General features: G+C 34.6%; 2 protein-coding genes across 3 annotated transcripts; both read left to right on the top strand.

The window, feature by feature from the left end:
• Window positions 1-8,915: 8,915 nt before the first annotated feature.
• Window positions 8,916-10,769, top strand: LOC110629712 (thioredoxin F-type, chloroplastic). 2 transcript variants are annotated; one of them, XM_021776803.2, is made up of 3 exons: window positions 8,916-9,378; window positions 10,116-10,215; window positions 10,358-10,769. In XM_021776803.2, exons 1-3 carry the CDS (start codon window positions 9,029-9,031, stop codon window positions 10,490-10,492), a joined length of 585 nt encoding a protein of 194 aa, XP_021632495.1. In that variant the 5' UTR covers window positions 8,916-9,028; the 3' UTR covers window positions 10,493-10,769. The 2 variants fall into 2 exon arrangements, with proteins under 2 accessions (XP_021632495.1, XP_021632496.1); XM_021776804.2 differs by having other exon boundaries at window positions 10,348-10,551.
• A 3,490-nt stretch (window positions 10,770-14,259) lies between these two features.
• Window positions 14,260-15,605, top strand: LOC110629714 (glutamine--fructose-6-phosphate aminotransferase [isomerizing] 2). Its single transcript, XM_043949750.1, is given in 6 exon segments — window positions 14,260-14,263; window positions 14,356-14,478; window positions 14,481-14,512; window positions 14,585-14,699; window positions 14,806-15,061; window positions 15,144-15,605. Coding segments are annotated over 6 exon segments (801 nt in total). The 3' UTR covers window positions 15,415-15,605.
• The last annotated feature ends 759 nt before the right edge of the window (window positions 15,606-16,364 follow it).

The raw sequence follows: 16,364 nt of genomic DNA, 5'->3' as shown, positions 1-16,364 counted from the left end.
TAGAAGGGTAAAATAAAGGTTTTCTAAAATGTTTTTATATGTTTTTATGGTTTTAATACTAAGTTTTTGAGTTAAAGTTTTAAAAATGAAAAAGAAAAGAGCTTAAAGGAAGGACCCAGGTTCGGCCGCCGAACCTCATGTTCGGCCGCCGAACATGGGGCAGAAGCGGAGGCACTTTTGGCCCCCGAAGGTGGTCTGGCCAACCATCTATAAAGGGCCCCCTGTCCGAAAATAGGCGAGTTTTCTCTCTCCATTTTTAGGCAAGGTGAGTCTCCGCCACCCCTTGTCAATCTTGTGCTTTTCCTTCAAGTCTCTCATGATTTTTATGAGTTTTTATGAGTTTTTATCTTGTTTTTGAAGATTTTTAAGCCAAGATCAAGTTTTGAAGCTTGGAGACCCCCGGAGCTCTTTTCCTCCCAATCTCCAAGTTTGGATCACCTCTCCTCTCGATCTTCAAGAGGTAAGTGTAGATCCATACCTTTTTACATGTTTTAAATAAGTTTTAAAAGGGGTTAAGTGTATTTGATGCATGTTTAGAGTAGATGTAAACTGTTAGGGTTTATGTTAGTTAAATGATAAATGTATGCTAAATGTGATGTTTATGTGTTGTTTGTTAGGGTATAGGCTAGTTTTATGCCCCCATATGCTTGAATATGTGTTTATGCATGTTTTAGTATAGTTGGATGCATGTTGGATGTTGTGGGTGGCTGGATGTGCAAGGAAAAATTGGGTTCTGCCCTTTGGGAGAGCCCAGGTTTGGCCGCCGAAGCCATGTTCAGCCACCGAACCTGCCTGTGGAGGCAGTTTTGGCCGCCTAAACTCGCCCCCGAAAGTTGGACTTTCGGCTCTGGAGGGGAGTTTCGACAGCCGAACCTGCCCCCGAAGGTTGTGACTTTCGGCTCTGGAAGAACCTTCGGCCGCCGAACCTGCCCCCGAAAGTGCTTGACTTTCGGATCTGTAGGGACCTTCGGCCGCCGAACCTGCCGCCGAAAGTCCCCTGCCTAGCCTTCCTTTGCCTGTTTTGCATGCATGTTTTATGATGTTTTAGGGGGTTTTTGGGGAGTTGTTTAGAGTCATGTTAGAGTATGTTTGGTCCCTCATTTGAGTCCACCTGTGTAGGATCGAACCTGAGGAACCGAGGTGATCAGTAGTGAGATAGCTGCTTCAGAGTTAGTCCAGAGTCAGCCAGAGGTGAGTGGAACTGAACTAATCTTTTATTCCGAGAAATTAAATGTTTTAAACATGTTCATGCATCATGATATGTAATAGGTTGTTTGCATTAGAATTCACTAATATGACACATTGCATTATTCATTGTGGGTGTGGATGGACAATAGGACGACCCATTAGCCCTCTAGATATTATGTTATGTAACAGAAGTCCTGAGGAGCCCCACCGAGGGCCGGGTACAGAGTACAGGAAAGACCAGGTGAGGCCTGCACTACGCCCCTAGCACAGAGCTTATGTATGTAATAGAAGTCCTGAGGAGCTCCATCGAGGGTCGGGCATAGAGTAGAGGGATTTTTGGATCAGTCCATCCGTGATGTGAATTGTTTGTGCTGTGACGCATTCATGAAAGCATATGTTTATTATGATGTTTTTACAGTTCTACTCACTGGGCTTTTGTAGCTCACCCCTCTCCCCTAACCCCCAAGTTTGCAGGAGCACAAGTAGCTATAGGAAAGCCAGCAGGGTTATGGTTATGTCATGGAATAGAGTTTTAGTGGACATGTACTGCGATATAATGTAATGTAATGTAATGAGGATTAATATTGTGCTTGGCCCTAATGTCTATTATAATCCCTTTTTGTACATGATCTTTATGTTAATATTTTTAATAATGATTATGTGATGAACCAAGCTTGATGTATGTAATGTTGACCCAACTAGAGCATTTGATGAGGGCTCTAGTATGAGGTTTTTATGTTTACAGTTATGGTGCATGCACAAGTCAAGCTTGGTATATGAAAAGTTTAAAGTTTTTATGAAAATGTATGATCATGTATGGGATCTTATCAGATGTACATGATGTATAGTACACTTGCTACGAGTCCCGGCGACCTTAAGTCGATCTGGATCCTAGCGCTGGTAACGGTCCGATTTCCGGGTCGTTACACACACACCAGACCAGACGTGGCATATGCTGTGAGTGTAGTAAGTTAGTTCATGCACGATCCAAAACAAGACCATATGGAGGCAGCATTGAGAATCATTCGATATCTGCAGAGAATAGCTGGGATGGGCATGTTGTTCAAGAAGAACGGTCATTTCAGTATCAGTGGATATACGGACGCAAATTGGGCAGGAGATCTTTCCGATAGACGATCTATTTCATGATACTTTACCTTTGTCAGAGGAAATTTGGTAACATGGAAAAGTAAGAAACAAAAGGTGGTGGCACTGTCAAGTACTGAAGCAGAATTCAGGGGAATAGCAAAAGGACTTGCAAAAATTTTATGGATCAGAAAGTTGATGTTTGAGCTTGGATTCCCATCAAAGGACGCAGCTAAACTCCATTGTGACAACAAGGCGGCAATCGGCATTTTCGAAAATTCGGTTCAGCATGATCGAACAAAACATGTTAAAATAGATCGACATTTCATCAAGGAAAAGTTAGAGAGTGGTCTGATATCTTTACCGTTTGTTCAATCAGAGGATCAGTGGGCGGACATTCTAACCAAAGCAGTAGCTGGACGAATATTCCATGATGTCTTGGGCAAATTGGGCATGCTAGATCCACATGAACCAACTTGAGGGAGAGTGTTGAAAACAATCCTCTGTCATAATTGTAAATAAATCAGTGATTAAATTTTACCATTTTTAGCATAGCATGATTCTAGGACATAATTGAGAGCACAATCAAAGGCTTAATTGTTCATATTATGTACTATATAAACTCTGTAACCTACTACACAAAGAGTAAGAAAATAAAAACAGTTTTCTTCCTATAATTTCAAGACTTCTTCCTATAATTTCAAGACTTACCTCGATCCTTTCTTTCTCAGGAGACCAGATAACTTTTATTGTCTCCCTCATGTTCTTGCTTCTCCAGATAAAGCCCTGCTTTCAACTCGTCCTTTTGTCCTCTTTCCGTCCCTCCTGGTATCTTTGAGCAGCCCGTACCAGCTTTTAGCTGGTGTCCTTTGGAACATCGTCTAATGACTCATCTTCCTCGAACTTATTATTCCCTTTGGGTCGTGTCTAAATTGCTCCTGTCCGAGTTCTTGAAGTATCTACGGAGACTTTCTCCCTTCTCTTGGGAGCCATGAGTAACACCTCCTCCCGAGTTTTGTATTGCTCGAAAATAACCTGCAACCTTTTGACGTACTGGAGTATTTGCTCAATGTTTAGATTGTTGGGATCTATTTTGCTGACCATTGGAGTGTATTTTATCCACTGCCATTAATGAAAGAAATGATAGCATGCTCATTGGTAGCAACCTTAGCAACAGCTCGTGAATTGTCAACCATTTTGAAGGAGAAAATAAATATTTATTTTTAAGAGAAAATGAGATTAAAAACTTATTTTAATCCATATTAACAAAGAGAATTTAGTGGATTTTCCTGACAATGAAACCAAATGATATTGCTCAAACGAAGCTGATGATGTGACTGGAACGGAGATGTGCTGCGATTGGTCAATTCTACAAAAGAGAGAAAGTAATGTGGTTAGCACCTACGATAGCCACTTTCACGCTCAAGTTAGTAAACTGAATAACAAGACAGGAGTAAGGAATTACTTATAACTCAAGAATAATTGTGTAAGAGAATTGCTTATAATAAACTAAAGATTTCTTTGCTTCTGTGATCATTGGTTTTTATACTATAAGGTGGAGTTAAATATAACATTTTCTAATAATCCGGTAATGATGTAGCTAACTATTTAATAAGAGATCATGCCGGTTTAACTAGTCGGTGATTTCGTGATTATAGACGTAACGAGAGTCTGCTGGATTATACCTGCTAACGGTAACTTCATGTGAAGACTCGGCTTCTTCAAGAAAATGCGAGTCTTGATGAAAAACCGAGTGTAGTAGTATTCGTGTCTTTTTTTCTAGAGTCGGACCGCGCATTCGCTTATTAGATTCTTACCACGTGTCAGCACATGATTTTTTTGAATAATTATTGTGTAATATCGGATATTAATATATATATATATAGTCTATTTTATTTAATATAAGTCTAATATGATTATAGTATGATTTCATATTTATTTTAATAAAAAAAATCAAAATAATAAAATAAAATTAATTGAATGTGGTTTTAGTTAATTTGGTATAATTGTTTAATCTGAGTTGAAGTTTGTAAGGATTATGCACATATTAATAACTTTGATTCATTTTTAAAATAATTATTTTGGCATGAATGTGAATAATGCTTAGTGGAATCAGTTAGGTATCACTTAAAAAGGTCTGGAGTTCGAATTTTAAAAGTTTCTCCAATTAAATCCGATAGATGCGCGAATGGAGAGAGAGACTTTAAGGCTTGAGGCCTTAGCATTGAGCATCGGGAAGAGGGGACTAAATTTCGAGGCTGTCCATTGGGAAATTAGAGATGAGAGGTTAGCGAATTTGAATGTAGAATGTGATGCGAGCGGAGGAAGTTTTCTTCCTCCACTAGTATCGTTAAGATAATGATCGGTGCGTCCATCTCAAACCCTCGGCATGTTTGAGGCCTTTGCTCCGGCGACTACTTGGGAAAAAAACTTTAAATTAATTGAAATCAGTATTGATACCTGATCTCTGAAAGTGTAATTAAAAAAATTATTTTGATAAAAAAATGATGCAATAAATAATCGAATTAAAAAGGACAAGGAGGTGGCCCCAGTTTTGAAAGTGGAAGGTGGAATGTCATTTTCCAAATGGCACTATTTTATGGAGACAAGACAATTGGCCGTGCAATGCACGATATATTTTTAATTTTATTTTTTTAAGTATAATTATAAATTTTTGTTAAATTTGAAATCTATAATTTCAATTCTTAATTAAATAAAATACTATAAAATATTAAAACATCTATTTATAAAAGTTTAATAATTAAAATAAATATTAATTAAATATATCTACTATTTTCATGAGGTAAAACAATTTTAAATATAATATAACTTTTATGATTATAAAAGTTAATTACACGTTATAATTTTGGTCGAGAGAAAGTGAAAGAGAGAAAGCAAGTACAGTAAAAGATTGCGAGTTGCATTCTCACTGACAATTAAAAATCTCAATTTGAACTTTTTTTTTATTTGGCCTTATCTAAATTTTATAAATTTTGTTTTAGAGATCATCGTTGAGATTTTATAGTGATTTTTTTAGTTTGATTGTATGATTTTTTACTGTGTTTTGTCAATTATTGTTTGGATATGTGTTTAGTTTTAATATTATTGATGGGTGATTTTTCATTATCAATGTCTAATGAAACTCTATTTAGCTATTTTATAATTATAATAAACTGAAAAAGTCACGGCCATTGTCTCTCTTCAAGTATTTGATAATGAATTTTTGAAGCCTTTAGTTAATGTATGTGACTAACGGTTTTAACAGCCTTTCGTACCATTTGTGTATAACCGGTTTTGCTGATTTACCCTCCCATCTTTGATTGTCTCTATTTTTCTAGGTTTTGGTTGACTTCTTTGTTCGTTAATTTGCATGTCTGAAAGGGTTAGCGATGATTCTCGATTATCGCGTGATCTCTGAATTATGGGTTAGTCTGCTCCTGTCTTCGGCGAGATGTATGTGTGGCAGCGTTGGTTGGTTGTCGGTATTGGTCGGACAGTATCAATCAGTCAACCGGATGGAATTCAAGGCTATCGAATATTTTCGTTTGGGTTTGGGCTGTACTTTTAGATTAGGATTCTGTTCTATTAAGCTAAGCTGTAAGTTGAGCTAATTGTGTGCAGGCTTGATTTCTTTATTTTAATTTGTACTCTAATTTCTACTTCCTGAACTTTTAATGCAATTTCAAAGTCGCATGATAAAAAAGTTCCGCTTAATTTAAAAGTTAATTCTATTATATTTTATAAATCTCATTACTTTCAATATTATTCAATTTATAATTTTTTTGATAAAAAAAATTATAATTTGTTATATGTATGTGTACAAATTAATATATTTTTAGTAATTATATATTTTAAGAAATCATAATATTATTTAATTAAATTATTGATCTATTCAAAATTACTTATCTAAAATATGATTAAACTGTTAAAAAAATTTAAAAATATTGATATACAAAAATTAAATTTTTACAAAATTTAACGATTTAATTTAAAATTTTAATTCTTGACACAACAAATAAAATTCCCAAAAATTTTTGTGATTTTATTCAATTTTAAAATCAAAGTCAGAAAAGTGCGTCCTTACTTATATAATATGTGTTATTTTTTTATTATTTTTCTTATAAAACTTCATACTATATGGAATTATAATTTTTCTAAAAAAATTGATATATTAACGTAAAAAATCTAAATGATTATTACTTTTCAAATTAATTTAAAATTTTAATTCTTTATACCATATATCAAATTATCAAATGTTTTGACAATTGTATTTTAATTAAAATGTTATTGTTATAATTTTTTAAATTAATAATTTCTAAATTAAAAGAAATTTAATTTTAAAATTATATTTTGATCTTGAATTCTTTTTATTCTTCAACATGATCAATTAAGCATAAAATTTTTATATATATTTTTTTAAAACTACAATTTCCGTTTTTGGTTTTAAAGCATGAATTTCACTGTATTATAGCGTTTGAATAAGAATTGAAGCATGAAAATTCGCTTTCTACTCGAGAAGCAAGGGTTTGATACCTCCTATAAAACAAGAGCTCAAGTTAATTTTTAAATTTTTTTTTTAATAAATCTATGATTTTGAGTTTTTTATAAATAAATATTTGATGATATTTCGTAAAAAATTCTTGACTAAATTTAAAATTATGATCTAAATATACCAATATGCAAACATTGTAAAATAAGATAAGGAATAAATTGAAACAAACAAAATTTCATTTTTTTTAAAAAAATATATATTTAGAATATTTTAAGATATATTTAGACGTTGCATAATATTATATCAATAGTCTCAATTGGTATGAAATTTGGATTTTCATAGGTAGCTGTAGAAATGAATTTATGTATGATGTGGGTTGGAGGGAGAGAATTGTTGCCTCGTGACTGGAGGTTTTCCATGCAACATTGCTATAAAGAAGCAAATTTGGTGGCAAATAAAATGAATAATGGTTTAAAGTTTTAAATTTTAATTTAACCTCGAGTTTTTAGATTTAGTTACATACATTATCATGACTTGGAAAATATAACAAATAGGAAATGGGCCAAACCCATTTTGAACTTGGGTGAATATCTCAAGATAAAGCTCAACTTTGACGACCCAGACATAGATGTTCTTTATTATTATTATTTATTATACTTTCAACATTTGAATGTCTAAGGCAAAAACTCAAAATAGATACATATATATTTTACCATTACATTAAACCGGCTTTCACAAATGCACCTCTTATTTTTATGTGAACAATTAAATATATCTCAAAAAATATTGAATTATTTAGGAAAAAATATTTATTTCACTTGTGAATTTATTTTGACTTTATCAAAATTATAAAATTTTCAATTCTAACTTAAATTTTTATGGAGTAAACTTTTCTCTCTCATTGGAGAAAGAGTGTTTTTATATTTGAAACTTTTCTTATTAAGGCACAAGCCTCTTTCTTTGTCAGATTTCGTGGTTACCTTCTATAATGCTTTTCTTTCCTTACTCGAAACGGGTTCTCTTTCTATTTTGAGTGAGACTGTAAATATTTATTTTGTGGTATTGTTGTTCATTAAAAATTTATGTGTTGTTGTATTGTGTTTTTATTTTTCCTTTTTAGATATAGCACTTTTAATGGTATGGCATTTGTTGATGGTTTCTTCACTTTCACTTGTTTCGAGAATGCTTTTGTTTTCGATGGAAGTCTCGATCATTGAAGTCGTCGCTTCCCTTTTATTTTAACGTATAGTCTTTTTACCATCTTTTTACCAATCCAATGAAACTTAATTTTTTTTATTATATTTATTCTCTTATGGTTTTGGATTCTTTTACTTAATCTTGTAACCGAGAAGCTACTTTTCAATATGTTTGTAAGATTTTATTGTTGGTGTTGTGCTTGCAATTCCTTTTATTAAGATGACGATGTGAGGTTTCAGATATTTAAAGAGCGAGACTACTTTATTATCCTTTCATATCAATTGTCTTGTATTTAAGTTTTTTAAATTTATTTACTTCATTAGATTTTTAATGTTGAGTCATAAAAATAAATTTTTATGTTTTCATTATACGCCTTGATTTTCCGTTAGTTTTGGACTGTAATTCTTATCACACCTAATGAATATCATATTTTGAAAAGAAAAAGACTTGGATTTTTATCAAATCACAAAAATCCAAGGATTCCAACCCGCTCATTTTTTATAAAAGCTTACCACATCTCAAAGCCCAATGCCAAGTTTTTTTTTTTTATTTTTTTTTTATTTTCTTTCACAAATCCAAGTCCCTCTAGTAAAAAATATCAGAATATTTTTGTGTCATTTACCCAAAACGTCTACGGGCTCCTGTTACTTACTCCTGTCCCTACAAATTTTCCACTGACCAAGTTACCCCCATGACTTCACTCTATTCTGCATTCAATTGGAGGTTTATATCGTCTTTCAAGTTTTTTTTTCCATCTCTCTCACCCCTTATCTCCCACGTCATTTGTAAGTGGTAGTATGGGAAGACTAAATTCGTCATTTCAACTCCCTAAGTTCTCTCCAGCCTCTCATTTACCTCCCCAACTGACGGATATACCCCCAATATTAAACGGTTTTCCAAAAAAATCACAAGGTTATTTTCGTCATCCTCTCATCACAACCACCATTAGTCTCCGTTTGTTCTTGTTCGTCATTCGTCTCAGTCCTTTCTGCAACTCCTTGAAATCTCCACCAGTATTTTCATTTTCTTTCAAAGCAATTCAAGAACAATCCTCTCCGTTGCACGATGTCTCTGATCCACTTCTCAATCTCTCCTACCACTTCCGTTCGCTCCTCGCCCTCCTTCTTCCCCAGCTCGCCATTGCACTCCTTCGTGCCCTCCTCCGTCGCCAAAGACTCATTCTCTATTTCTTCTTCGTCTAAGCTCTTTAACTCAAGCTCAAGAAGCAGATTTTCACTGTATTTTAAGGATGATGTGAAGAGAAGCGGTTGGGTTTTCACTGTGAGGTCGAGCTTGGATACCGTGGGTCCTACAGCTACCGTGGGACAGGTTACTGAGGTCACAAAAGACACCTTCTGGCCCATCGTCAACTCCGCCGGCGAAAAGATTGTCGTCCTTGACATGTACACTCAATGGTAATATTAGACGGGCTTTGTTAATTCCGTTTCAGTTGATTTTGTTGTGGAAATTTGTTTGTTTTGTCGTCAATTAAAAAAATAAAAAGAGGAAAGGAAGAAGTTCAGAACGATGGCTAGTTTTGGTTCCTATAAAAGAACTAAGGAAACGGCATGTCGTTATGTAGAAATCCCTGTCGAAAACTAGCCTTTATTCGCTCATTCTTGCCTCTCCGTTCCCTGTATACGTATTAGTGAGTAAACATATGCAGGCGAAGCTAATTTAGCAGTAATAATGTGGGAAGAGCTTTGGTTTTCAAATTCATGAATCTTTACATTTCAGTCAGTGTATAGTTAGAAACATTGCCTGTCTAGTAAAACTTTACACTGCCCAAACTGTTGGATCTTGGTTTGTGTACCTAGGAAAATCTTAGGCAGGACTCAGGAGTGATGGGTTTTATACCTGGACCTTTTCTTCCAAAGAACCCATAAATATAAAATTCTACAGAGTTACAAAGGTATGGGAGAATTGTGTGCATAAAAAGTCTGTTAGAAGTTGAGGTCAAATGTAGAATTGTGTGCAGAAGCTGGACATTTCCATACTTTTAATAGCCCTCTGCCAGAATGTCCACCTTGAAGCCAGAGAAATTTTAGTGCTTCACTTCCAATTTTATGTACTACAGAAGATGTGAGCTTATATCTAATTCAATTATTTGGGAAATTTATTTTCATTTGATTTTCCTTTGGGAGTTCTTCAGGTGTGGACCTTGTAAAGTGATAGCTCCCAAATTTAAAGATTTGTCAGAGAAGTACCTTGATGTTGTCTTCTTAAAGCTTGATTGCAACCAAGATAACAAGGTTTTTATCTGGTTCCTCTGCCCTGTTTGAACATGGATAACATTAAATAATAAGTCTTACATTATTCTAAGAAATCTTCCTCTTTTTTTTTGCTGTTTTTTCCTTATATTTATTTGCTGGCTAATCTGATAGTCGTTGGCAGCCATTGGCAAAGGAGCTGGGCATAAGGGTGGTGCCTACTTTCAAAATTCTCAAGGACAGTAAGATTGTAAAGGAAGTGACTGGAGCCAAATTTGATGATTTGGTGGCTGCCATAGAGGCTGTTAGGTCCAGCTGAATCTGCTTTCTCCTGTCAAAAAGTAAACTACTCGATAACAAAAGGACCAAGGACCAACGTGCGCTTCAACATATGAAAAATAATGATGTGTGATTGCATGTATCCATTGAACCTTATTTTTATGGTGAGATTATGTTTGCTTCTGGGAGGAAAGAAACGAGGTATGAAAAAAAGAAAAACTAAATCTTTTCAGTTGTTTCTATTTTCCCTGAAGAAGCAGTAGTATCTATGAAAAGGGAATGATGTAAATGCCAATGAATGAATCTTTTTTAATTAACTGAATAGAATTTATTTTGCGTGTTGCTTTTGCAAATTGAAACAACTTAGTGGTCTGAGTTGTTTCTTTTTTTCCCTTCTCCTTTTCTTCTTTTCCCCTTTAAATGTAGTGGGGAGGAGTAAACAACAGACTCGTTAATTGTTTGTGTGGTCCGAATGAGATGGGTAAATTCTAAAGGAAGAAAACTGTGGCGTAAAGGTGGAGTCCGCCTATTCCTCTTTGTATTAGTCATTTAGTTGTATTAAAAACTAAGGAAATCTGCACGACAAAAAATAAAATTTATGTTATGGGCTTATGTTACATACTTCCACATTCCTTTATTCTAGGATTGTCAAAATTATTTGTATGGGACTTGTAGACTTGGCCTTCCCTGATTGGCTTTGTTTACAAGTAACTTGTTCCAAAATCTTTATTCATGTAGTCATCCATTTCATTTGTCATTTATTTATTCGTAACACATGCATTAAAATGGATGTAGGGATATTAAAAAAGGAACCATCATACATTTATCCCAAATCTCTTTCACTTGTGTTCTAATCTCTCTGAAGCTTTTAAAGCTTACGTTTGTATGCCTTGTAAAGCAGTAGAGCACAATCAAAGAGAATATAAAAGAAGGAAGAGAAATGACATGCATGGGGTATTTGCATATTCGAACTACAAAGTGAATAGGAAGAATAATTACATTTCCCACATCCTTTTCAATGGCCTTAAACGCCTTCAATCCGTGGTTATGATGCCTCTGGAATTTCCGTCACTGTTTTTCCTTCGCTTTCTCGCAATCCAAACACTAACAGCTTTTCATCAATGCTCAACTCTTCTTCTCATCATCCTCTTGTATTTCTCTGCATGAGAAAGATTGAATCTGAATATATATTCCAATCAGTATTATATTAAATATAATGTTTTCTACATACACAGTAACACCCATCAATTGCCAATTTTATCTATTTGTCAATTCAATTTCACATTATTTTTTAAAACCATACCATTTTTTTTTCTTATCAAAACATTTGAGTGACAAATGGATGGACTATTTTATCTACTAATTGAGCCAAGTTCAATTACTCTTACCTCAAAAATTGCTCATAAAATTAAGCAACTGTTTTATTCTTGCACTAATCGTACAATGATAGTGTCTTAAGCACGGAACCTAACATACTGTTTTTTTTTTTTCAAAATTGCGATATAAAAATGTCAATATTTATGTAAATAAACATATCAACAAATGAAAGCAAAATTGAGAAAATGGAAATGGAAGGTATAAAACATCAAACAAATGTTGCACTCTTACGCTTAATTAATATGGCATTAAGAATTTAAAATATAAATAAATAAATAATTACACACTTCATTCTTTTACATATAAAATTTATTATATTAAAGCTTATAATTAATTAAATTCACACTATTTTTTTTTATAATATGGTAGTTTTATTTATATTTGACTTATTATAAAATTAATTAAATCGATTTTATCTCGCGGATATTTTTTAAAATATTGAGTTTACGATCAATGGAGTGAAAAATATTTCATAGATTTTTTTCTTTTTTTTTAAAAAAAAATGGTAGATTTCAGTTTTCACAAGCTTCGATAAAGCTGATATGCCATAAATAATTATAAATAAATAAATTAATAAATAAAAACCAGAATAGTGGAGTAGGAGGAGGAGGCAGTAATGTGTGGATTATTTACGTATTTGAATTACAACGTGAACAGAGAGAGAACGGACATCCTTCAGGTTCTCTTCAATGGCCTTCGCCGTCTCGAATACCGGGGATACGATTCCACTGGTATTGCCATTGACAATTCTACCTCCGATCCATTTACTTCTTCATCTACCTGTTCATCACAACCACTGCTCAATTCTCTACCTCATTCACCTCCCCCTCTTGTCTTCCGACAGGAAGGAAACATCGAATCCCTTGTCGAATCAGTCTACCAAGGTAATAAGAAATTCTCTTTGTTCGTTTCCTTATCGGATGATGTTTCACCATTGTGTTTGGTTGCCGAGAAAAATAATAAAATTATTCTCGTTTGAATCCCGACAACCAGCTCCGAATTCGGTTCTGGCTAGCCCGTGAATGATTTGGTCACACTTGAGACCTTATCAGTTCCGAGTTCCGGGTTCCCGGGGTTAGGTTGTCTGTTGCAGGACAAAATGGCGGGGAAGAAAATAAATAAAGAATAATATACAAGTCATCTTAATTTTAGTAAACAGTGTAGTTCATTTTTGATTTTTTAGAAGTTAATTTATTTTGAAGTTTAAGCTTAAGCTTGCTTCGGTTTAAGGATCCGTTTGACAACATTATCGGTGGTTCATGCTAATATCCTGCAGAATATTTGTGCCTTTAACATATTGTTATACAAACAGGATATTAAAGTTCTAGTGGACTTACCTTTTAGAAGATAATTGATTTCAACCTTGCTTTCTTAGATCATTTCATTAATTTCTCCCACCATAACCTATCATACACCATGTTGTTTTATAAAAAATTTGAACAGCATTTTTCACATTAGCATCTACTGAGCTCAGAATTTAGTTGGACTGATTTTGTAAGACGTCTAATGTTTATAAAAAAGAACCTGGTTTATGCTAAGTCTTGGACAGGAGTTACAAACTTCTGTCAAATGTGATCAAACCCTCGGTAAATTTATTTAATTGGGTGGTTCTTGTAGAAATTGTTTCTGGTATAGAGGAGTAATTGGTCAGACACCATGCCAGTAACCAATAGATTAAGCCAATTGGTAGTGTGTCAACGTAACACATTTGTTGTCAAAGGTTGAATTTCATTTCTGGTCTTCTTTTTTCTTTCTAGATTATGCATTTTATGTGCAAGGCCTAGGACAGAGAAACAGTGGAATGCATAAAAAGTTAGCTCTACTGGGATCGTTGCTTGATGTTTAACTAAATAGATTTAGTACCAGTTTACTTTGTAGTAAAATTTATTTTTTGTCTCAGGATGGAATCGTGTCTATTCTGAAGTTTGATAATGACAAGGGAAGACACGATGCTGCCCTTTCTAGAGCATCATCTGTTCAGCATGCGCTATCGATTCTTGATATGGGAGTAGAATAAATAAATAAAGGAAATTATGAGCACTATATGCAGAAAGAAATTCATGAACAACCAGAATCTCTAACTACCACCATGAGGGGGAGGCTTATATGTGGTGGTTCCTGCAAAGCTAAGGGTGTTCTCTTTGGTGGACTCAAGGATCACCTAAAAACAATTAGACGAAGCCGTGGAATTGTATTTGTTGATTGTGGTACAAGTTATAATTCTGCTTTAGCTGCTAGACCTATTGTGGAAGAACTTTCTGGTGAGTACTGCTTGACCATGTATAAGATAGCAGCCCTTTTTTTTTTCTTTTTTCTTTTTTTTTTTTTTGGGGGGGGGGGAGGGACAGAAACAAGGAGAAAGGGAGGTTGGGGTGTTGAACCAGGGATCTCCCACGGTTCAACCAAATTCACTTAGCACTGGCTAAGCTCATGAGTGCTAAAAGATAGAAGCTTCAAGAAGTTTTTACCCCATTCTAGAACCGACATTTTTATGTGGTTTTTGGTTTATTGCATAGTAACACAAAGGCGTCCCAGTTACTTTGGAAATTGCAAGTGACCTGTTGGATAGGCAAGGGCATATATACAGAGACTATACTGCTGTTTTTGGTAGTGCAATAGCCAGGCATACACACTGCGGCGTTCATATAAACGTGGGGCTGAAATAGGTGTGGCGAGTACAAAGGTAGCATACTGTGCTTATTTGATCTTTGTTCGGGCATTTATGTAACTTTCATGATGCACATTGTTTTAATAGGCCTACACAAGTCAAATAGTGGTGATGCCCATGTTAGCTCTAGCATTTGCAGGTGATGCAATTTCTAGTCAACCAAGAAGACAAGCTATAATAGATGGTCTATTTGACTTGCCAAGTAAGTTCCAATACTTGAAACCTTTCTCTCCCTCATCATAATTTTAGAGCTCTGATTTCATTTTAACTCCCAGGAAGTAGTTCTTATTTGTCTCTCGTCCTTGCAGACAAAATTAGAGAGGTTCTGAAACTTGACCATGAAATGAAGGATCTTGCAAAACTATTAATGCCTGAGCAATCACTTCTTGTGTTTGGGAGAGGATACAACTATGCTACTGCTTTGGAGGGTGCTCTAAAGGTCAAGGAAGTGGCACTTATGCACAGTGAAGGAATGCTTGCTGGTGAAATGAAACATGGTCCTTTAGCATTAGTGGATGAGAATCTTCCAATTATTGTCATAGCAACTCGTGATGCCTGCTTCAGGTAGATTGTTTGTGTAATTGATGCTGCTATAGATCTAAAATTCGTTATTTGATAATTGATGCCAACTCCTGGTTGCTTACAGCAAGTAGCAGTCAGTCATTCAGCAACTTCATGCTCGTAAAGGTCGCCTGATAGTGATGTGTTCAAAAGGTGATACTGCATCTGTATGTCCTGGCGAATCCTGCCTAGTAATTGAAGTCCCACAGGTTGAGGATTGTCTTGAACCTGTTGCTAATATAGTTCCATTGCAGGTTTCCCTATTATTATTATTTCACCTTGCACAAGTACGCAATTGCATTCATACATGTCCCTGTCATTTATTAAATGAATACCGGCACAATAGATCAAGTTAGGCTGGACTGCAGTCTGGTTTGGACTGTAAATTGGACAGGAATTGGCCCGCCAAATCTGGAACCGGACTAGTCAACTGGTTCTGGTTATTAAAACGGACCGAGACTGCTTACTAGGGGGCCAGTTATGGTCCCCCTCTTGAACCAGGACTGGAAACGGCCCGATTTAAATTTTTTTCTTGTTTTAAATTATATTGGTTCATTTGGACTTGGTTCCTTCCTATAGATATTCTGATGTATAAATTTTTTTTACTATATATATTTAAGTAAAGTATTATACATATAAATTTTATCAATTTATATATTCTGATGTATAAAATTTTAATATTCTTAGTGTAAAAAATTTGAATCATAATTGAACCATAATTGAAACTAAACCGGAACTGCATTGAACCATAACTGTTTTTTAACTGGAACGCCTAAGAACAAGCAGTTCCAGCCTGGAGGCTGTGGCTGGGCGTAGATCGAGTAATATAGAACTTTAGCCATGGGAGTATATGTACAAATACAAAATATTCATATATAATTTATTTGCCTTAGGTGGGCAGAGAGATTGATAGTTTGATAGAACATTGTCTTGTGTCCTTCTTACTAGGGCCATGGTATAGATAACTTTCAAACATATGCATGCAAATATCTTCTTTTAGTGATCAAACATACAAGATTCAATGATTTCATAGTTGCTCCCTAGTACATGCAACATTCTCTTGTTAACATAACATCAAGAATCTATGGCTCGAAGAATTGTTTATGAATTATGGATGCGTTTGCGTTATTTTTCTTCTTAACAATTTATAGGGTCCCAGTTATTTTAGATTTACAACTGTTGGATGCCTTGCTAGGATGTTTACTTCTATTTCTGGTGCAGTTATTGGCATATGACCTCACTGTTCTAAGGGGTTATTACAATGTGGACCAACCTCGCAATCATGCGAAGAGTGTCACAACACACT

Source organism: Manihot esculenta, chromosome 13 (genome assembly GCF_001659605.2).
Source record: "Manihot esculenta cultivar AM560-2 chromosome 13, M.esculenta_v8, whole genome shotgun sequence".
NCBI lineage: Eukaryota > Viridiplantae > Streptophyta > Magnoliopsida > Malpighiales > Euphorbiaceae > Manihot > Manihot esculenta.
Note: the sequence above shows the minus strand (reverse complement) of the source record. Positions and strands in the feature narration are given on the sequence as shown.

Excerpts from the sequence above, each read along its gene's own strand:
- LOC110629712 (XM_021776803.2), top strand. The coding sequence starts at position 9,029 with ATGTCTCTGATCCACTTCTCAATCTCTCCTACCACTTCCGTTCGCTCC. Across the intron at positions 9,379-10,115 it reads CTTGACATGTACACTCAATG|GTGTGGACCTTGTAAAGTGA; the intron begins GTAATATTAGAC and ends GGAGTTCTTCAG. Across the intron at positions 10,216-10,357 it reads ATTGCAACCAAGATAACAAG|CCATTGGCAAAGGAGCTGGG; the intron begins GTTTTTATCTGG and ends AGTCGTTGGCAG.